The following is a 23086-nucleotide window of genomic DNA, read 5'->3' as shown; positions in this document are numbered from 1 at the left end:
AATGTTAAGTTACACCATGCTCATGGACTGAAAGAATTAATATTAAAGTGTCCAAACCAGCCAGGGCAATCTTGAGAAGTGATAAGCTGCAGGTATCACTACCCCACATTTGAAGCTATACTACCAAGCTTCAGTAATCAAAACAGTATGGTGCTGGCACAAAACCACACACAAATCAATGGAACAGAACAGAGAGCCCATGCTTGTATGGTCAATTAATCTATGACAAAGGAGGCAAGACTATCAAACGGGAAAAGACAGCCTCCTGAATAAATGGTATGGAGAAAACTGGACACCTACACGCAAAAGAATCAAACCGGACCATCTGCTTATACCATATACAAAAATAAACTCAAAATGGATTAAAGACCTAAATGTAAGACCTGAAACCATAAAAATCCTAAATGAAAACATAAGTAGTAAACTCATGGACCCTGGTCTTAGATATATTTTTTTGGCTCTGTCTCTTTAGGCAAGGGCAACAAAAACAAAAATAAACAATTGGGACTACATCAAACTAAAAAGCTTTTGCACAGGGAAAGAAACCATCAACACAACGAGAAGGCAACCTACTGAATGGGAGAAGACATTTGTAAATGATTTATCTGACAGTTAATATCCAAAATATATAAAAAAACTTATGCAACTTAACACCAAAACCAAAAAAATCCAATTAAAAAAATGTGGAGGACCTAAACAGATGTTTTTCCAAGGAAGACACACAGATGGCCAAGAGACACATGAAAAGATGTTCAGCATCACTCATCACCAGGTAAATGCATATCAAAACCACAATGAGCTATCATCTCACACCAGTCAGAATGACTAGTATCAAAAAGACAAGAAATAACAAGTGCTGGTGAGGATGTGGAGAAACCGGAACCCGTGTGAACTGCTGGTGGGAAAGTAAATTGGTACAATCGCTGTGGAAAACACTATGGAGGTTCCTCAAAAAATTAAAAATAGAAAAACCATACAATCCAGTAATTCCACTGCTGGGGATTTTCGCTAAAATAATAAAGACGCTAACCCAAAAAGCTATATGTACCCCTATGTTTGCATAGTAAATAATGCAACATTATTTACAACAGCCAAGCTATGAAAACAACCCAAATGTCCCACTGATAGATGAACGGATAAAGAACATGTGGGGTGTGTGTATGTGTATACATACATAAACCACACACAACATAATATCGCTCAGCCATAAAAGAGAATGAAATTTTGCATTTGCAGTAACATGGATGGACTGAGAGTCCTCTGCTAAGTGAAATAAGTCAGGCAGAGAAAGACAAATACTGTATCATTTCAGTGAAGTATGGAATCTAAAAAACAAAACGGATAAACAAACAAAAAAATCAGAAACACTCACACATACAGAGAACAAACTAGTGGTTGCCAGAAGGGAGAAAGGAGAAAGGGAGATGGGAGAAAAAGGTGAAGGGGATAGAGGTACAAACTTCCAATCATAAAGTCAGTCACGGGAATGAAAAGTATAGGGAATATAGTCAATAATACAGTAACTTTTTATTTAAAAAGTTTATTTGAGGGAGAGAGTGCACACACACGAAAGGGAGGGGCAGAGAGAATCCCAAGAAGACTCCATGTTCTTAGCACTTTAAGAAGATAAAAAAAGAAGTTGGCAAATGAAATTGAAACTATATGTAGTGAATAAGGGACCAATGTTTCAAAAAAGAGTTAAAATATATATGCCATTATCAGTCTCCCATTCATTATCCAAATAATCAAGAGTTTGTACTATCATGAATACTTGACCTACACCAAAACACCGTCTTCAGTATGAGAGTATCTACGAGGGCACGTCTTAGTGATGCTGAGTTTCCGGTGAGATGGGGTGCTCTGCCACCACCCTAAGGTTTCACCACATGGAACCTGATGAAGGCCGAGGAACATCACCCCAAAAGCCTGATTTATAGGTCTTCTGCCAGGGAAAGGCAGCTGATCTCAGACCCCTGTTGCTTACTTTGCTTCATGACAGCTATTAGCTCAAGCTTAGGCTTCAGCTTTGAATAACCAATTCCATCCCAAGAACTTCTTGCATTTGACACGAGGAAAAAAAGAATGGGAAGGGAAAGCATCATCTTAATAGGCTCCACATTTACTTTGATGGGCAAGAATTAGGTTGTTTCCATTACTATTTTCTTAAATCTTTAAATAATTCTGTTAGCTTATGAATTTGACTCACCTGTATTTATAATATGACTTGCTCACTTCTATGCCTACCAGTGGTATACTGGGAAATGTTAAAAAAAACCAGCTCTTTGAGGGAAAAACAGTAAGCATCATGATGTTTACTACAGACTTTACTAGTATCACGGATATGTAGCATATAATCTACAAATGATAATAAAATATACAACACTCTTTACTGTGAATTGCAAATAGCCAGCTGATTCTTAAGGAATGCTTCTGTTAATTTTTGCCAAATTCCTGTATTGCAACCAACCTATGATTGCAACTGATGAAAAATGGTTCCAATATGAATACTGGTTGAAATTTTCACTTAAGTTAATGAGCAAGACAAAGATGGAATAATGAAAATGTATGAAGACGCTATATGCAGAAATACAATTGTTTGTCAACCTGCGAGTGACTTTTTGCCGAACTGGATATTATCTTTTGTGTATGCACGAAATGGCTACTTGATGTTAAAATGTCAGGGGGTAATTATTTATTTATTTTTATTTATTTTTTAATGTTTATGTATTTTTGAGAAAGAGACAGAGTGTGAGGTGGGGAGGAGCAAAGAGAGATGGAGACACAGAATCCGAAGCAGGCTCCAGGCTCTGAGCTGTCAGCACAGAGCCCGACGCGGGGCTTGAACTCACGGACTGCGAGATGGTGACCTGAGCTGAATGAAGTCGGATGCTTACCGACTGAGCCACCCAGGTGCCCCGTCAGGTGGTAATTATTAACATTTTCTCCATTACATTTCCCCCCCCCCCCCAAAATCTTCATTACTTTTTCTTAAGTCTAAAGTGACAGCCAACAAAACCAATCGAGCCTTGATTTGGAGAGTTTACCAGCTTTCCAGGGTATCAATATTCTCTTCATGGCTGATGTCAATATAACACGACTGAACGTGGACTGAGGAGACGCAGAGTAACCAGTGCTGCGCAGTGTGTCTGTCCTGTAGGTAGACACACAACACGAAGGGCCTCTGGCACGTAAGACAATGGCAAAATGCAGTGGAATAATTAGCAAATGAGAAATTTTAGTCTCCCTTGCCTTTTTACATATAGTTTAATCACAAGTCCGTGTAATTTTTAATAGTGAAGTGCTCATCAACTGGCATATAAAATTCTCGAAACCGCACAACTGGTTTTCGTCGGTTGACAGTTGACGACTCTGGCATATCCCTGCTCCTCACCTTCTCTTAAAATACTGGTAGCCTGGTTCAACAAGAAAATGTCCCCCAAATCTAGCTTGCACTGACACAGATTTTTGAGATGCACCTCTTCATTCCTACTGTTATTCACTCATTAAAGCTACTTTTCGAAAACCAAAAATGAAAGGTTGAGACCAATTCTCCATTAACTGATCAATACACCCTGTATTCAAATATGCTGCTCTCAAGCGGCTTTAAATGAAGTGACAAATGTTTTCCAAATAATAAGATCCATTTAAAATTATTTAAGATTAAAAAACAATGAAAGGTGTATCTAAATTGGGGTAACATAGGAGATGTTACTTTAAACAGCGCAGCAAAGATGTGTGAATTTTTAGTACTCCCCTAAATGTTACTTTACACTTCAATTTTATTTCTTAGGCGCATAGGAATTCCTGTGTATTTTCCATAGACAAGCTGAGTTAAGTTTCCAGCTGAGGAGCGTGGAGTTGGACACAGTAATTCAAAATTAAATCATTTGTATTCTTCATACTACGTATTATTCTTCCGTGGGATAGAAGCAGTATTAGCCTCATTACGAAAAAAGGTTATTTACTGTTTATGAACTACCGTTTCTAACTTATAGAAGCCAGAAGTTTTCAACTTTATCGGCATTGTCTCACATAGGACACGACGTCTGTGTACATGTGCTCTGCTTCTACGAGGTCCACTGCAGTGTGAACGCTCCGGGAGGGCCAGCGTCTCCCAAACACGGGCCTCACCAAGTGCTATAAATGAGCGGATGCTCACGTATTTAAATAGCTGGTAATTCTCCCCCCCGATTCTCATCCTTTAGGCCATTTTAAATAATCCTTTCTTCTCTCTCCTCTTTTTATAAAGCAAATGGAAACTCGAGGGACAGCTGATGACAGAGCAGCCCTGAGTGAAAAAGCCGAACACGCCCGGCTGGTCTGCCTGAGCTTTTGACCACGGAGGGTACCTTAGATATAAGCCTGGCTTTTCCGACGTGCCATCTTTACTGTGACGCTTCACGCAACCTAGTTTAACTTCTCTGGCGCAATTATGATTTTATTCGGCCTGGTACCTGTGACTGAAATATAAATTAAGTTCGGAAACATGATGAAGGTGATGGTGGTTGGACTTCATTTATACTGGCCGACGGGGCGTCGGCCAGGCGGGTGGGCACGCGGAGTGAGGGAGAAGGGCTGAGGTCTGACTTGTGTGTTGCTCTTGGGCCTCATGGCTCTCAACTGCCGAGACACATCCAGCTGGCCCCGACACAGCTGGCAGCGGAGTGCTCTGCATGGGCTACGCACGGCTCTCTGGCAGCAGAAAACTTTACTTTCTTCAAATGGCCCCGCAGGAAAGGATGTTCGTAATCCACTTCCCCACCTTTTTATTTCTCATTTTCCGCCTGAAGGAGAGGCTCACTGTCTGAAGACCTCAACATGTATGAAGAAAAGAAGGTGACATTCTGCTTACTGTGAGAAAGATATTTACTGACCACCTACCACACGTTCACCGGGCCGGGTACTTGCGGAGTGCATTTACATAGCTCATGATTTCTTCAACAGCCACGCAACCTCAAGATCGTGATTGCTAAACTCCGTATGAGGAAATGGAGTTTCAGGCACAGAAAATAATTTGCCCAGGTTCAAAGAGCCTGTAAGAGGCAGATCCAGGATTCAGACCTGGCTTCTGTCTGATTTGATTCTAAAGTCTCGCTGCCTTTTAAAAAATAATTGAGTAAGCAAGCAATATTTTTAAAATAGTAGATTGAGACCATCAAAGTGTATCTGGGCTTTTCATTTGGTTTTTAACTCCTGCCTCCCTTTTCAAAACACATTAATTTTCAAATTAATAGGAACATTATTATAAGAATAAGATGTGACAGGGTGTTTATTGTTGCTGCTTCTTGGGTGGTTGTGGTATGCAGCCTTAGGATTAAACCTACGGGAAAAGTATGGCAGAGTCCCAGCGTGACACATCTTAACGTGTTTTATGGTTTGAAGGGGGAATTACCAAGGTTTTGCAAAACTTTAAAACCTTGTGCAAGACCTTGATAGTAAAAAAAAAGAAAACAACAAAAAAACACATAACTGTTTTAAAGTGTGAAAGTACCGCCTACCATGCAGTGTTCACAAAATTGTCTCGTTCAGCTTCAGAAATCGGAAACAAGTAGCTTGATTTCTCCACCACAGTATCAGCAACTAGAAACGCAGTCACTTCGAAGCACTATAAAACTTTAACCAATTATTTTTCCTAAGAGCTCTAGGAATGTTATTCTATCCATTTGCTGATACCAAAAAATGAAGAAGATACAAAATTGAGGTTAAACTGAGGGTTTTTTTTTAACGTTTATTTATATTTGAGAGAGCGAGCGAGTGAGCGAGTGCAAGCAGAGGAGGTGCAGAGAGAGGGGGAGACACAGAATCCGTAGCAGGCTCCAGGCTCTGAGCTGTCAGCACAGAGCCCAATGAGGGGCTTGAACTCAGGAACCACGAGATTGTGACCAGAGCCGAAGTAGGACGCCCAACCGACTGAGCCACCCAGGTGCCCCTGACATTTTCTTTTTTTCTTCTCTTTCTTTCTTTCTTTCTTTGGAGACTAAGCTGAGTTTTTGATGACTAGTGGATCTCAAAGGGAAAAGAAGGAAGACAAAAGAGGTGAAGGGCTACCGAGGCAGGCGTTGAGAGCAGAAACTCGTTGAATGCTTAATGATATCATTTTGATGGAGAAACCAGGAAACAAAGACTGATTTTCAGACTGGGTTGGTCTGAGAAACTGTGTTGTGTCTGCTATGTGTATATTTTTAAGTTCTTAAAACAAAGAACTACATGTGTAAAATTTTTTAAATATGAAACTGAAGCTGAATAGTAAATGTATAAAAATGAAAAATCCTATGATGATAATATGCAAATAGATAAGCTAGGAGTTTATGACTGACGGCAAGTTTCAGGTCCTACACCTACACAGACATAGACATTATTTCTCTAAAATCTGCCTCTTTTGAATATCACATAAAAAGGGAGAATAAAAACAATGAACTCTGAGAGGATGCAGTCAAAAACAGATTACAAGAGATAATAATCTCCCCAGCCCTGAAGGAAAGCAGTGTATGAATACTTTAAGAGCATTGGCCCTGAGCCCCCAAGACACTGTTCATACTTGCCTAATACTGATTTTTTTTTTTGGCACCACAAAGTCCAATGTGTTTTTTTTAAAGTATTATTTTCTTAATTTTTTTTCTGTAGGCAAAAATATCAAAGAAGAGAGGCAGAAAATGATCTCTGAAAAAAAGAAAACCCCAGGAAGAAAGCTGTCATGTTCCGTGTTTCAACTTCACAAAAGAATTCTGACTAGAGGCTTGAGCCTTTCAAATCTCTTGTCATTCAGGATATGAAATTCTAATCTAGCGGCGTGGCCAGTTGAGGCTCCGACTTAATCAAATATGCTGACTAGCTGAAACAGGAGGTGGCTTCCTTTCCTTACTTCTGGTTTCCATCTTTAGTTGGCTTCTCACTTGCAAATTATGACAGTCACTTGCTGTGCAAGCAATGAAAATTCCAACGTAGGGGAGGAGAATCAGTGGGCACCTAATTGAGTTTTACTAGATGAAAAGTTACATCACCCTGCCTCACCTCAGTCTCCTCTGTCTTTAGGGAATTGCTGAATTTTATATAAAGCCTATTTATAAACCACTGCAAGTGATACTTGCATTCATCTTGCACTGTGACATCATTTCCTCATCAATAATTTAAGCAGAAGAAACGGATTAAAGGGACTCTGAAGCGACTTCTCATACATGAAAAAACAGAAACCAGCTAAACTCTCCAAAAGATTAATTCGGGCCTCTTACCTTGTTCTTTGATCTGACGAATTTGCTTCACAGTTTCTTTTAAGATTGCACATTTGTCAGGTTTGAAGTTGAAGTTGTCTATATCATTAAAATTTGCAAAAATCAGCTCTGCGAGTTCTTCAATGTATTTATTTTCCTGTTCACGATTACGCTTCTCAGTGCTCCTCTTGGGGCTACAAAGAAGAAACATGGTTTTTATTATGCATTGGAAAAAAAAGCCATTATAAAAAAAGAGGCATGTTACACAAGTTCTAATAAAAAATAACAAACAAAAGTCACTTACATAAAACATGGAAGTACTTTGGGGGAAAAAACCTGAATGTGTCCTACATGTTGCATGTTTTACTGAAATCAAACTCACCCCAGCACGTGATTATAGATTTACTTGTGTGATCATTTGTTCAACGTGCATAACGTCCCCCAGTGGACAGTAAGCCTCACCATGACAAGGATCAGGACGATCTGCTCATCACCAAGCTTAATACAACACTTGGCAGAAGTGGGCATCGAATTTACTGTTGAATACATAGAGGGATGTTTTAGACAAGCAAGGGAGATTATTTTATACAATTTTAAAAATTTACGTAAGATTAGTAAAAGAAGAAAGGGAACTTAACCCAGTTATAATAGGAATAAAGAAATGGCAGTGATTTTTGGTAAAGCATAAAAAGATACAAATAAACCTTCATCGTTTCACAGACTTCTTTAGGATGTTGGTAATCAAACCAGTCTTTTTAGATAATGCAAAAAACCACAGTGCAGCTAGAAACAAAAGCGAAACTGACCCAGGATATTTGTTAACTGTCCAGTCTGAATGACGTGCAAAATATAAACAGTCTAAGGTCAACTAAAGTTTTAAAAAGTTAATGGAAAGGAGGGAAAAATAAAAATTGGCAAGATCTTCTCATTTGAATTTAAGATAGCAAGTTCCCTCTGACACTAACATTAACAGCGTACAACCTTTTTTTTTTTTTTTTTTCAGTCGAGGGCCCACTAAATGACACTCAAACAGTACAATAAATAAGGGAAGTAAGTTGTTTGACCAAGTAACTTTCTGTGGTTTTAATGTATAATTATTTGTATATAATACCCAGTGATAAAATTTTGTAGTCTGTAATATACTTCCAGGCACCAGCACAGCACTAGGTAAAACATTAGCCCCTCCACTGAAACAGTCTCCATTTTATCAATCTGTCTTCTTGAGTGGATTCCTGGCATTAAAGACATTTGACAGACAGAAAGCTGAGGACGGCCAGGAGGTAGTAGGTAATCTAGAGGCAACATACTGGAGCTAAGGGTTGGAGGCTGGGATGTGGACAGTGACGATTTAATAGACTTGTTTTGCTTGGCAACTAACAGGGGAAAAGGCAACATGAAATATTGGCTTTCTGCTCTGTCTCCTTCTCTGCCTGTCTTAACGACTTTCTGGTCCTCTTCCCTTTTGTTCTCCATCTGCTCCTTTTTACCGGCCACTTAACAGAAGTTGCTGTTTGTGTTTAACTTTTAAAATTGTTTATATGATTTAAGCCCTCGAAAGAATGAAGTCTCTCTTCTACCTTTGTTTCCCATTTGCCTAGTTCTCATCCCCCAAAATGGGTTAACAACTCTTAAGTATTTCTTAATTATCCTAAAACAAATGGTTTTATACCAGTGGTAGTACTCCATAAGTGTGCTCTAAACCTTGTTTTTCTCTGTAACTATTCTTAAGAGATTCTTTTTATATCAATCCATTAAGTGTCTTTGTTCTTTTTCACAGCTGTATTGTAGTCTAGGTTATGGATGTATCGTGGCTGTTTAAATGGTTCCCTATAGACATTTAGGTTTCTCCTAATCTTTTGCAATTATTAAACAATGCTGTTTAATAGCAAGTAACCTCAGTGTTTGTCATTTTGCATGTGTGAAAGTATACTGTTGGAAAATTCCCAGAAGCATGCATTTATAATTTTAGTAGATAATGCTAAATTACCCTGCATAGGGATTATAACAACGCACACTTCCATCCATAAAATGTGACATGGAACTTGCTTTAAATCATTTGTTTTACTCACTGAAGGGCCACAATCTTTGTCACTAACTCACAAAACAATTAATAAATAAAAATAAAACCCAGCGTATAATTAACAGCAAATTCTACTATGGGATCTCTTGTGTTTATGACATTCTGTGATCTAACAGAAACGAAAATATGGAAGAATAGTGAAGCACACAGGGGACATCAGAAGTATGTAGCTTCCTTCTTGTAAAGAATAATAAAATCTGCAACTCATTAGCATAACCAAACGTAAGCTAAATAATACATATTTAAAGGTTTAACTGTTAAGGAAAAAAAAACCAAACACAACATTTCGATTGGGTGTAAAATCAATGCTAAAATATCAAAAAAGCAGGCATGTGGCTTTCATGGTCAATACTGATTCTGTTTTTCGGCAAGAATCTAACCTGGGTCCAAGCTGGTCAGGACATTCCTTGCGCTTTCTTGTCTCTGCCCTGGATGGGTCAGAGGTATTTTCTCCCATCCCACTCATCTTGAACACATATCAGCAACTAAAACAAGAAAGGGGGAGGGGGGTAGAAAAAGAGAATAGAGCTGATGATAAAGTGCCTGATCAATTTACCAACCATGAAAGAACTTTGACTTCAATCAGAAATTTGACAACAGTCATTAACACATTGTTCTGATTAATATGCATGTGTAACTTCTAATGAAAGGGCTCAGTTTTTGTTTACCTTGCTTAAAAGTTAAGCATCTGTAAAGGTTAACGTTTAAAAAAACAAACAAGCCTACCTCACTGGGGCCATACTCTTTAAACAGACATCGTATTTCAGCGACACCATCAACTACAATCTGCTAGCCCTGGGTTTCTGCCGTCAGCCTTCAGTTTCCGGAGTGATCTTGCACCCACGGGGAAACTACAGGTGTTGTAAGGGGCTCCTCCCAGTCTCTGTTTTGGGTTGGCCAGTGTGAAGTCTGTGCTGCAATAGCTCACCCATGACAGACAGCCCTGGCAAGAGGCAGTGCCCCACCACTAAGCCGAATGTTTCCCATCTGACCAGCTAGATCTGACCCGCCTGTCCTGGCCTTGCACAAGGCCTCCGTGAGCAATGCTCCCCAAACAGAGGATGTTCGCGCCTCCCCCTGGAGTCTCCCGAACCCTCCACCCCCATCCCCCACCCCGGCAGCAGCTGCCTCCCTGCTCCCTTCTCGCTCGTAGAGCCCCCTCTCCCCAGCAGCTTCCTAAGCACACCTCCCCTCGGCGGTTTCCTCTCACACATCCTGCCGCTCCTATGTTCCCTCCCTCGGCTAATTCTAGCTGCTATCACCAAAGGTCTCAAAATGCATTTAAAAGAAGAAAAGAAAAAACCCCAGGGAATATTACTGACCCTAACGAAGGAGGGCAATAACTGGCTCCTGCTTACTGGATTCCTTCCAATAAGAAAAGAACCGGATATACAGTAAGAGAATCAGAGTATTCGTGTTGGTCATCATTAGCAAAATCAAAATAATATTTAAATATGTGAAGTATGGAATGATAGAGGTTTAAGTTCTAAAAGAACTAAACAAAGGGACTAATAACAGATACTGGGGAAACAGTAGAGGTGCTTGAGCACAAGGTGCTTAATAACTGCTTAGAAAAAAAAAAAAAATGGGGCCTGAAAAGATTAAGTCAGTACTTAAGTCATTCTTAGAGTTCCAATGCTATACTAGTTCCCCCTTCCTTCGGTCTCCCAGGCTTCTAAAGTCACCTTCACCCTCCTTAGTTTTCTAGAGTGGCTTTTCTTCCTTTCTAGATTGGAAAAAATCGGACAGAAGGGCAAGACAGCAGAAGGTAAAGGAGTTAAGAAAAATGCCAGAGAATAACAGGTTCATGGAGAGCAAGGACACTGAGGAGGGTGGGCTAAGAAAACACCACCCAAGACTGATCGTTGTCACATACCCATCAAACCGCCAGCCTTCCCTCCGTGTACTCTGAGATGCTCAGTCTCCCTCCAGTCATTTCTTCAGGTCACAACTCTGATCCACAAGGGCAGAGGAATGAAATTTTTTCAGAGTCACGTGTAAGCAGGACGAAGAAACACTGTATCAGTGGAGGGGGGTCCCACCAATTGTACATTATATTCAAGACGTCACACAGGAGGGGACAATTCTGAAAGCTAATGCCTGAGCTTCCTGCTAGTTGGAGCCATGTAGCCAAGTCCCAAGGTCCTGTACTGTGGCCACAATTTGGGGCTGATAACAAATTTAATCTGTATTTAGTTACTCATTTAGAATTTACAAGGCACCAAGCAATTCCCAGCCATGATTTAATCATCCAAACAGACTATGAGAGTCAATCGAGCAGAGAAGCTAATGGCCAGCATCCATGTCCAAGGTCCACCATTTGGTTAGCTGTGGGACCTTAAGAAGTTACCTCTCATGCCTTAATGACCTTGTCTGTAAAATGGGGATAATTATGAGCATCTCCAGCCCAGGACAGTTGAGCAGATCAGCCAATGGTAGAACTGGGATTATTTGTACGCAGGCTCACATATTCCTACTCCTAACTAAGATGTTACGGCAAGGGTCTCCTCATCAAATATGTCATTCTTCTAGTAATCACACAGGCAGTCAGGAGGGAGAAGCAGCCAGATATGGACTGCATGTGGTTCTGTGCTGGGCTCTTTCCCCTCATCTCAATGTCCCTCATTTATTCAAAGACTGCCTGCCCACCTGCCAGAATGAGTCAGGCTCAGTGCTCAGGAAGCACAAGGAGGCATGTTGCTCTCCAGACAACAAGGTTAAGAGGGATGATACACCTGTATGTAGGAAAAACTCCAATAAGTAAAATGGGTAAAGGTATTATATGACTGGTACTGGCTCCTGCGGGCTGTAAGATCCAAGAAAGAAGAACATGTTGCTGGCTCGGTTAGGGAGGCACAGGGGTGGCCTTGAGAAAGACCTGTGAGCTCTAACAGTGGGGAGGGGGAGGGGAGCCAGGGCATTGCAGGAGGTATAAAAGGACAGCGGGGAAAGCAAAAACCTCAACACCAAAACCCTTCTCAGATGATACCTATGAACATTCCTTTTTAGCATTTCTCTTGGAACCACAATTCTCATGGTTTCACTCATGAGCACGTAAGGAAAAACATTACCCATCCAATCTAAGTAAGCTTTCAATAAATGAACTCAAGGATTTTCACCCTGGAAGCAGTGTCCTACAAATCATAAACATTCAAGTGAATTTATTAAAAACTGCATTTATCTATTTTGAGAGAGAGAGAGAGAGAGAGAGAGTAGGGGTGCAGAGAGCGAGGGAGAGAGAGGATCCCAAGCAGGCTCTGCCCTGTCAGCACAGAGCCCGATGCAGAGCTCAATCTAAGGAACTGTGAGACCATGACCTGAGTCAAGAGTCAGATGCTTAACTGACCGAGCCACCTAGGTGCCCCTCCAGTAAATTTTATCATCAAAATATAACACTCAATATATAACAAAATGCCCTACATAGCAGCTATACGTGTTAAGTTTCTTGGTGAAAATTGCCACCCCCCCCAACCCCAGGGTCTTGCCACATATATATTAAAAACAGCAGAAAAATCAGAAAGCTTTTCAAAAGACACTTGATATAAATGACTATATTACTTACAGACTATATTCCGTTTGGATTTAGCATTAACTTCAGCCATCATCGATTTAAAATGTTCCCAAAAACATAAACTAATAATTGCAACGTGGCAGGAAGGGGCAGAATTGATACACTTCAACTAAGGGGCTAGAAGGAGTAAAGCAAGGAGCTAACAATTTCTGGTCTCAGTATAGAAACCCATTTGAGCAGACGGTTTATATTTTACTTGTGTCTACCCAAGACTGGCTCACAAACCACTCTATTTGTAGCTCTGAAACATCATTAATTTCCTCCTGAAGTTAAGTTATTTACAGGCCAGGTTTTCCCTTTTATTACTATGTGATGGTACCTTAAACACATTTCCTCAAAATAAATTTTAACTTCGTGAACATACTTGCTTCTTATTTTTCTGTGTCTACCCCATATGTCCTCTATTCTGAGCAATTTTCCGGGGCTCTGTATGCCCAGTACACACGGCCAACCAACCTGTAAACCACCAAAGGAAAAAGAAGGGGGGGGGTCTATATAATTAGGGACAGGAGGATGCGTTCTGCCGGCCATGGCCATCAGGTTGGGGATGCTCCCTCTGAACCACTGCTCATCAACCAGGGGAAAATAAAAGACAAGACTCTCAGAAGAAAAGGGAAAAAAAAAACGGGGGGCAGGGGGAAAGCAAATTTAGGGTTGAAGCTGGGAAAGGAGGAGGAGGGGGAAGGTGCTGGCGGGCAGCAGCCTGCTCCCGGGCGCCTCTTTCTTGCCTACCACAGGGCCAGAAGTAGATGAAATCCTGGAGCAGACGTGTGGATTTATGTCCTGGTCTTGAGTGGATGAACCAAATAAATAACGGTGAGCCTCATTAACGAGGCGCTCGAAGGGAAGTGTGCTGCTCTAATCTGGATGACTCTGACTGATATTCTTAATGCCCTAGGTGAGGCTTCGCGGGCAGCAAGTGTTAGGATTTCACACCAGAACGTGTGCTGGGGCTAGGGGAGTTAATTTTCCCCCCACTCAAGTGACACGGATAAAAACCAGAGATGGACAGAATGATAGATTCGATAAACAGATTTACGACTACCAGTGTGCACTTAGGTACAGAAAAATCATCTAAAATAAACTATATGGATAGCTGACTTTTAATGCATTTTTGCAGATCAAAGTTAAAAGTCAATTCCCAATAAAAGGGTCTGAAGACTTTTTTGTCTGAAGAGACAAAAAAAAAAAAAAAAAAAAAAAAAAAGCGAAGGGCAGCAGTGAAGGTTTAGGAATCTTATTTTGTAAGCAGGCCTAAATTAATAGCTTCTTAAACTTTTTGCACATTTTCAACATTCACATGAAATCAAAATTGTTGAGTGTTTCACTCTCAGTTCTGAAACTATTCAATGTAAATCACAAAAACTGAAGAAGACACAAGTAAACTCTTGGGTCGTATCTGATGGTAATTACAGTCATCGAGAACAAGCCAGTTTCTACCAGATGCGGGGGGCTGTGAAAGGACAAGTCTGGAAAAGGAGTTTCAATTTGTCCCTTCTCGTTATCTACAACAAACAATAGTCCTGCTCTCACTGCGGCTGTATGTCCTCCCCTCCATCCTCTGATACCAACTTGTATCAACCAGACGGTAGAGTTACAGCCACCAGAATTAAGGCATGCTTTTTTTTCCAAAGTGACGGTATTCTGGGAGAGGTGAACAATGCCAGCGATAGCCCTAGCATCATGACAGAAAGCAAAATGCAATGCTGAGCCTCAACACAATTAAAAACTGTACTTTCCTTTCATGAAATTCATCAGTGTAACTTAGAGGGTAACAAAGCTGTTGCTCACAATACAGTCTCATACCATTAAAGCTAATTAATCACCCAGACTTCATGCAAATGATAATGTGCATTTTATCTTTTATCAGTACTGGCCATCTTCCAAACAAGGCCTGTAAAACTGTCAGATTTATTATACGCGGAACAAATTCAGTTAAAGAATAAATAAGGATAATACTGTTGCTGAAATCCAAACACAGTGAGTAATCAACATCAGATCTCTCTGTTGCTAGTTCCAAGCAACATTTTTTAAAAGTTAGACCCTCTCTGAAATTCCTCACTTTGAGATGAAATTTATAATGAAATGACATACAAAGAGCTGTTGAAACAACTTCTCTTATCAACACTCACAAGAGGAGGAGATACCTGATAAATCATCTAGTTCTTGATATGAGACTACAGAGGCTTCTACAGCCTCCAAGGCCTTCCAGGTTCTTTCTGAATTCTCTTTACGGGAGACACATGACATTGCTGGGGAACCTGTAGTCTGATTCCTCACTTTCGCACTTTGTAAGACTAAGAAATAAGCAATACTGAAACTGTACATAAATCTTCACTGAAACACCTATTTCTATTCTATTAAATCATGAAAGGATAATCTTCTCAGCCCTCCATCGGTCAGACGCCCATCTCAGCAGTTAAAGATGTATTCGTTACTCCTTTATCACAAGTGAAAACATTTGCTCATTCTAAACTCGCAACAATTTTTCCCTTATAAAGTATATGGTGTTCTTGGGCGGGGGGATCTCTTTACTTTCAGAAAGAACAATTTCTGGGCCAGTCTCTGATAAGTCTAAGGGAAAACAGTATCTAATGCTTAAAGATGCAAAATGTGCTTTTGGAGTAGATAGATCACTGAGAAAGGCAGAAAGCAGAGAACGGCCAGACCTTGGACGTCAGTAAGCCGATACAGAGACAAAGACCTCTAATTGACGGAGGAGGGGAAATACCTCTTTCCAAAGTGTCAAGTGGACAAAATTACCCGAAGCAAACATCACTTTGGCAAGACCCCAACTCTTGGCTAGAATTAAATATTCTCTGCAGTAAATACAGAGATTATGCAAGGACACACTGCTATGTATAAGTAAGCAAACAAAGTAAGTAAGCAAACAAAGAACAAATAAGCAAAGAAGAAGTAAAAAACAAAGAAATAAGCAAACACACACCTGCAAATATAAGTACAACCATGCAGATTTACGAAGTGCAAGGATGAGAGCACAAGGAAAAAAATCAAACTTTTACTTTCCACTGGCAAAAGAATTAGTGCACTTAACACAGTGACAGAGGATGCTACACAGTATTTCCAAAATAAATTGTAGCTAGTCAAATGGTACATTCTTTTCCCCAGAGTGTTATTACCCTTTTGTACTAGATCGTAAGAATACTTTCACCTTCATCTTTACAAAACATTACATTGCTTCTTGCTTTTCATACAATATTAATTTGCCTCACACATTACAGTGCGTATCTACAGATTCAAACTTGTAAAACTGCACGTTAATTCATACAGTGACAACAGATTGTAAAGTTTTAGGAAACTCACTTCATACCAATACCGAAGAAAAGGCATCTTCTTTGGAAGCCAATTCTCATTTTAACTTCACTAGTTTTGAGCAACTTACTGCACACCTGACTTTTTACTCAGCTGCGACCAGGCAAACACAAACTACTATTATCAGGATCTGATTTTTCAGTGATGAAGCACGAACTGTTTGCAGTTGACGACAGTTAAAGAGGAAAACACAGCCTACAACTCGGTACGACTACGCTCCGAGTCAAATGGCTTCGGCACCTACCTCCTCTTACGCTGTTTCTCACTCCACAGAAAAGTAATACAGCGTATAAACAAATGTTTAAGCTGCGGACCTCCTTCCTTTTCAATATGCTCTTAGATTTACTTTTGTATAATGGCCTTAAAGTGGTATATTAGACAGTAACTAGAAGACATATTCCATTTTCTGACTGAAAGCCAATAATACTCATGAATTTTTTAGCTGAAAGACACTTCAAGATGCCACTGGGAAGACTGGAATAAACACATTAGCCTGCAAATGGGCAGCAGCGGCTCTTGAACACGTGCTGCAATGATCAAATAAATGGCCAAGCGCGCGTTCACCGGTTCCACAAAGATTCTGCCGTTAACATTTCCATCATCCGCGTACGTCTTAAAGAAGGAAAAGATCCTGTCGTCAAGTCTCATCTCAGCAAAAGCCAGTGCAGGGTGTGTGAGTAGCAGAGAGCTGCGCTGAACTATCACTACCGACAGGGGGGAAAATGTCTAGCCTGACATCAGTGGCAGAAGACGGTTTCTACTTTCTGAATGCTCATAGGCTAAGTTCCTTAATATAGCCAGGCCCTGGGCCGCTTCTCTCCCCAGCGCCGTCAGCCGTCAGCCGGTGCTAAGCCGGCCAGGAATAGCAAGGCTAGGTTTCAATAAGGCCTTGGCAGGGAAGGCAGGGAGAAGGGGCCGCACTGCCTGCGAGAAACACAAGCGCGGCCCTCCCCTTCCAGCAGGGTATACTCGGCCCCTGGTCGGTATTCCAAAAACCAGGGTTCACTGAAGGCTCAGGATTCTGGAAAGACGTCATCAAACCAAGAACTACAACGGGGTGCTCGTGTTGGGAGTTTCAGAACTTGTCCAGATTAAAATTCATTTATCTTTCTTTATTCTGAAACCCATTTTAAACCTCTTTATGAGATTTAAAAAACCCAAAACTTCCTTAATTTAGGAGAAAAACTTACTGAAATGCCAAAGGCAAGACCATTTGTTTCTGTACGAAGGGCATTTTTATGATTCCAGATAACAAAACATTTTTAACTAAATAAATGAAAGTCCTCTCTCATAGTATTGTATGTTGGGGTGTGTGTGTGTGTTTACAAACATTCATGAAGCACTTATTATGAGTTAAGTACCCTGCACACACTTTCTGGCTTAAAAATCCCCATTTTTATGTTTATATACATGTGTATACACACACACTCTCTCTTTCCCTTACAGATTATCTAACCTCCCCGATTGTTTCCACGGGTAATTTGCCCAAGTCACACAGATAATAAATGACAGGTCGGGAGTCAAACTCAGGTATAACTGTAGTAACTATTATTTACTGAGTACTTACTAGCTTGGCAGATAGTCTTTATGTACTTTACACATACGAACCGCTTCGGGGCCTGTAACAACCTATGGTTAGCCCCATTTTACAGATGAGGAAACAGAGATATAGAATAAAGCAACTTGACCATGGCCACAGTTAGGAAGTTTTAGAGCTAATAAGTAAATCCAAACACTTCCTCATTTCTTAACCACTGCAATGTGAGCACTGAGGTTCCTGTATTTCAATACTTTCACTGAAGAGAGAAACACAAATTATTACATACTATAGACAGCAGTATATTTTAATTTAATCTGATTACCAGTGAATATATACTTTGGAAGTACTTTTCTTTTTGCGAAAAGCCTACTGGTATTATTGCAAAATGCAAAACATCTTTCTACAAAAAAACGTACCTACTTTAGAATCATTCATCTATCCATTCAAAACCTAATTAATGCACCGAGCACCGTTGCAGACATTGGAAATAGAGCCATGAACAAAATGAAGGCCCTGTCCTCCTAAAGCTCACATTCTAGTGCAGAAAGGAAATCATGCTTCAGCTCATAAGCAATTATTCCCCGAAGAGAAATGAAGTCGTATTGTTATTGTTGAATTTCTTATGAAATTATTGAAATAACAAAACCAGCTAGAGATTTTCCCTGGCACACTAAGAATATAGAGTTTCATTCCAAACAGTACAATCCTTCTTTTCCTACAGAATCGGAAGTAGTAATTGGTTAATTTTAAAAGTCAGGTGTCAAGAACCATTATAGAAAATAACACCTACTACCTTTCTTTTCTTGAGAGAGCGAGAGAGAGAGAACACGAGCAGGGGAGATGGGCAGAGGGAGAATCTTAAGCAGGCTCCACGTTCAGGGAGGAGCCCGACATGGGGCTCGATCCCATGACCTGCGATCACGACCTGAGCCCAAATCAATGCTCAGTTGTGTAAGCCACCCAGACATCTCAACGCCTACTCCCTTTAATCATTTTGTTTTAACTTTAAACATAAAAATATACATTTGAGTATCAGTCTCCTTTGGAGTTTTGTACTGATATCATTAAGCATCGTCTACTATTTCCAATTTTCGTTTATCTAAAATAGAGCTAGAAATTGTAGATAACCCGATTTCTTATAAGATCTTATGAGGTATATTTTTATTATTTTTTCCTATTATAGATATGCTGCATACACTTACTTGACAGCAATTTTTGTCCATTTGAGGTTTTTAAAGCATTTGTCTTGGTTTCTATAGAAACATATATGTCTTTTCAAACTCCCATCACAATCATCTACGTCATATTTAAGTAAATTATACAATTACAAGAACAAGTGGCAGAAACCAGTATAGGTGAGAAGCTGGCTCTCGGCAGACATGTAACGTCAGTGCGGGGTAGAAACGTGTGGAGTAGGCTGCAGTTGCCCACCAGCCTGGAGCACTCAGGGTACAGCAGCATCAGTCCTGTGACTTACAGAGGGGAGTAATCATGGCATTATTCTAGCCTATCAGTCCCAATGGAGGGTGATTAAGCAAATCGGTATTTACGCAAAGGTAACCTGGAGGCGAGGTCATTCAATCGTCCAACAAATATCATTGAACTGTGCCATGCTTGGTTCTAGATATTGGGGGATACAGCAGTGAACAAACAGACCAAGTCTTTTGCCCAGGACTCTTACATTCTAATAAGAAAGTGGAGAGGGAAGAAATAGTAAAACGAACATTTATTACATCAGATAATGATTAGCACTTTATAGAACAACGTAGCTTTTTAAATGGGTGGTCAGGAAAGTTCTCTCTTGACAGAGTGACATCTGAGCAGAGGCCTTTCTAACAGAACTCTAAGATTCATAATAGAATTTATTAGGCAATCATGAGAAGCTATACAATGTAGTGGCTCAGAGCACATCTTCTGTTGTCCACTCTGGTTTGGAATCCTGGGAATATCCCATATTAGTTATGTTAATTATGTTAATTAACCTCTTTGAACTGAACTTTCTTCATTTCTTCAAGAAATAATAACATGTAACTTTTTAAGTTTGTTCAGAGCATGAAATGTAAAGGGACTACAATGGTGATTGGCACCTGGTAAGGATTTATCTAATAAATGTAGCTATTATAGGTTGAATTTGATAGCATATAAACGTTTACAAAATAATCTAAGCTGATGGTGAAAACAGATGGAGAAGATTAATTTACAGGAAAACTCGGAAGAAACTTCACCATGATATTAGCAGTTACATTGTTCTGATGGACACTATGGATGTAATTTTTCTATTTTCCAAATTTCCTTTCATTAACACATCAGACTTTTATGAGTTGACAAAAAGAATGGAAGGAGGGAAGAGGAAAAAAAGGGAGAGGGATGACAGGAAGGGGGAGGGAAGTGAAGGGGGAAGGGAGGGGAAGGGAGGGGAGGGGAGGAGGGTTCTGCCGCTAGGAAAAAAAACAAAACAACAAGCAAACCATAAAGAGATTCGTTAAATAACCAGCTCTCTGGAATGCAAATTATAAATGTACATGGTTTTTACATCCATATTTTTAGGAAGAATATTGCATAAAATCAGGTAAGGTTACCTTATAATAAGTAAGAAACACAAAGACTGCCCCAAATAATTAGAAATAGATTTCATTTAAATGGAATTTGAAGTATAAATCATTTCCTTTGGTAAATCAAAAACATATCCTACAATAGTTTCCAAACTACTAAAACTATCTTACAACTAACTTCTTCTCCAAATTTACCCAAAGTTCTTCTATATAAGAAAGATGGAAGTTCTTGGTCATTCTGGACTCATCATTTATTCTCCTTTACTTCAGGAACTTTCTCATGTTTTCTCTCCTACTGACATGACTCTCTTAAAGCAAGAAAAATACACAAATGACAAGAGTCTTCCAGCAAAGGTTACTAAAATTACTCTTTTTCCTCAGGAAAATCATAGCCCTCAAGCTCAGCTGAAAAGCCAGCCTCTTTATGAAGGTTTCCTAGACTCCGGGATGAAGAATTAAAGATTCCCTTCTCCTGGGGCGCCTGGGTGGCTCAGTGGGTTAAGCGTCTGACTTCGGCTCAGGTCATGATCTCACAGTTTGTGAGTTCAAGCCCCGCATCGGGCTCTGTGCTGACAGCTCAGAGCCTGGAGCCCGCTTCGGATTCTGTGTCTCCCTCTCTCTCTGCCTCACCCCTACTCATGCTCATGAGTCTCTGTCTCAAAAATAAACAAACATTTAAAAAAAAAAAAAGAAAAAAAGGCTCCCTGCTCCTTGTTCCCAAGCGCAGGGATGCAGAAAATTAAGACAACACTTCTTTCTCCTGCACCATTAGAGGGTCCGTGGCACTCTCCCAGCGTTCACCCTGCTGCCTCCCACGGCAGTTTCTGGGTTCCACAGGGGACACTCAGGATACCCCTTCTTTCCTGCTTTTTCTCATTCTCACTCATTTTAAGTCCAGACTTTCTTCGGAGTTCTTTATCTGCAATCGAACAGGAAAACAAAGTAGGGGCAGAATTCTTAAGCATGCCCCAGGGATAAAGAATAGGAACCGAATCAAACGCTTGTGGTTGGAGAAGAAACTGGCACGTGGTAACAAGCCCTTTTGGCAGTTTAAATTATGCTTCCTCACTACGGTAAAACCCGGCTCAGAAGTCTTTTTCTGAAATACTTTTTTTTTTTTTTTAATGTGTTTTTTCTCTGTTCTCTACCGCTCTTCTACAGAAGTGGAAAATGAGCAAGAAGGAAAAACCTGGTTTGGTGGGAGGACCTCTGAATCATTTTTCACCATACAAATTCCTATAAACTTTCTTTTGGTCACATCATTACAATAATGCCGAATGCTATTTGCTGCGAGGCGATGGCTGCCATTAAAAATAGCGAAGGGCAGCTCTGGACCAACACCCTCCTCCCCCCATAGTCCAATTTGGTCTTCCAAAAATAAACCAAATTAAGCGCTTTTCCTTGCAAATAACACACACCTACAGAATGATTTACCGAGAATTACTAGAATTTAGAAAAGTTGGTTTACGACAATTCAACACTCTAAAGACATTTTTCAAAATAAAGCAGGCGCCTAAAACTACGAGCCACAACACTCTAACCATTTTTTTCTCTCTCAAATGTTGGATTTTGGTAACCATCAATACTAACCACACTGTAGTTTATGAGAGTTTATATTTCAGTTTAGGTTTCAAACTTGGGACACACAAACAGCTTTTAGAAGAACAATCACGTTATTGTTGTGACTGTAGAGCTCCAATAGAGCTCCACTCTCTGACCTCGGGATCAGAGGCCAGGGAGCCCTCGGCTTTTGAGGACTTTGTGAAGAGGGCAGAGGTGTCCCGGAGAGCCGCAAATGGAGGGTCTTCTCCCCTTACTAGCTTCAGATGGACGGGCGCTGTACCGTGTAGAGCTAAAAATATAATTGGACTCAAGAACGGTAGCTTCTAACTACCCGTCGGATAGTTGACACGAATTTAAACCAAAATCAGCTTAAAGGGTGTTACGAATAATAATAATTTAACGGATGAAATAAGGGTGGCCCAGAATAGGCACTGAAAAGATTAAAACAGACTCCTACTGCAGAATGCGTTGTTCTCTACCTTTTTCTTTCATGAGTCCTAAACCGTGCTTCCACTGAGAGAATGAAGAGTAATTGTTTTGTAAAACCTACACCTTTGGACAAAGATCTGTAAGACCGTTGCACCTTATTTAACCATCACAGACAGGTAATCAGCTTGAAATGACACTTAAAAGAAAGTAAGATAATTGCTGGACACCTCAGAGACAGCTAACTATATAATATTCCCTTTGTCTGGTACCAAAACCAAAGGGATAATAAGAAGTCATTCAGCTGCAACTCAAGCCCTGGTTGCAGTTGGGCGAGACGACGTGGAGAAAATTAAGCTGGCTCTCAGAGATATCACAATATATCACATGTGTCTTCGTGTTGACACAGGCATATGATTTCTTTGGTTTGGTGTTTTGTTTTATGCCAGTGTTTGTTTCAAAACCTACAGCAATGACTATTAGGGCAAAAACACATCTGGGCCTGGGCGATTAAGTTTTATGTAAGATCTAAGTTTCTAATTAATACAGGTAGATCTCTTTTTGGTATTAAAAATATAACCTAAATTATAGGGTTTTAATTCAAAAATCTATTTGCATTTCTTTCCTTCTGATGTTCAACTGCACTGATAATTACTGAGTAGCTGCTAAGGGCAAATTACTGTGTTCTACGGACACGGCAGTACAATGACCGAGTGAGAAACTGAACTTAATCTCAAGAAATCAAAGCTTGAGGAGGAAGAAACAAGAATAGAATTAACTAACAGAGAATACAGTATATGAAAAATACAAAGT

General features: G+C 40.1%; 1 protein-coding gene across 17 annotated transcripts in view; it reads right to left on the bottom strand.

The window, feature by feature from the left end:
• Positions 1–23086, bottom strand: part of NCOA2 (nuclear receptor coactivator 2) — a 291905-nt gene that overhangs the window by 98076 nt on the left and 170743 nt on the right. For 9 of the 17 annotated variants that reach the window (XM_045454962.1, XM_045454958.1, XM_045454971.1 and 6 more), the window contains exons 3-4: positions 9669–9773; positions 7230–7402 (exon numbers count right to left, since the gene is read on the bottom strand). In XM_045454962.1, the coding sequence (XP_045310918.1) occupies positions 7230–7402; positions 9669–9754 (259 nt within the window). In that variant the 5' untranslated portion in view covers positions 9755–9773. Of the gene's footprint in view, positions 1–7229; positions 7403–9668; positions 9774–11164; positions 11242–13591; positions 13968–23086 lie in introns of those variants that run through there. The other 8 variants (XM_045454960.1, XM_045454964.1, XM_045454967.1 and 5 more) reach the window with 4 other exon arrangements.

The sequence above is a fragment of the Leopardus geoffroyi genome, chromosome C3, assembly GCF_018350155.1.
Source record: "Leopardus geoffroyi isolate Oge1 chromosome C3, O.geoffroyi_Oge1_pat1.0, whole genome shotgun sequence".
Lineage (NCBI taxonomy): Eukaryota > Metazoa > Chordata > Mammalia > Carnivora > Felidae > Leopardus > Leopardus geoffroyi.
Note: the sequence above shows the minus strand (reverse complement) of the source record. Positions and strands in the feature narration are given on the sequence as shown.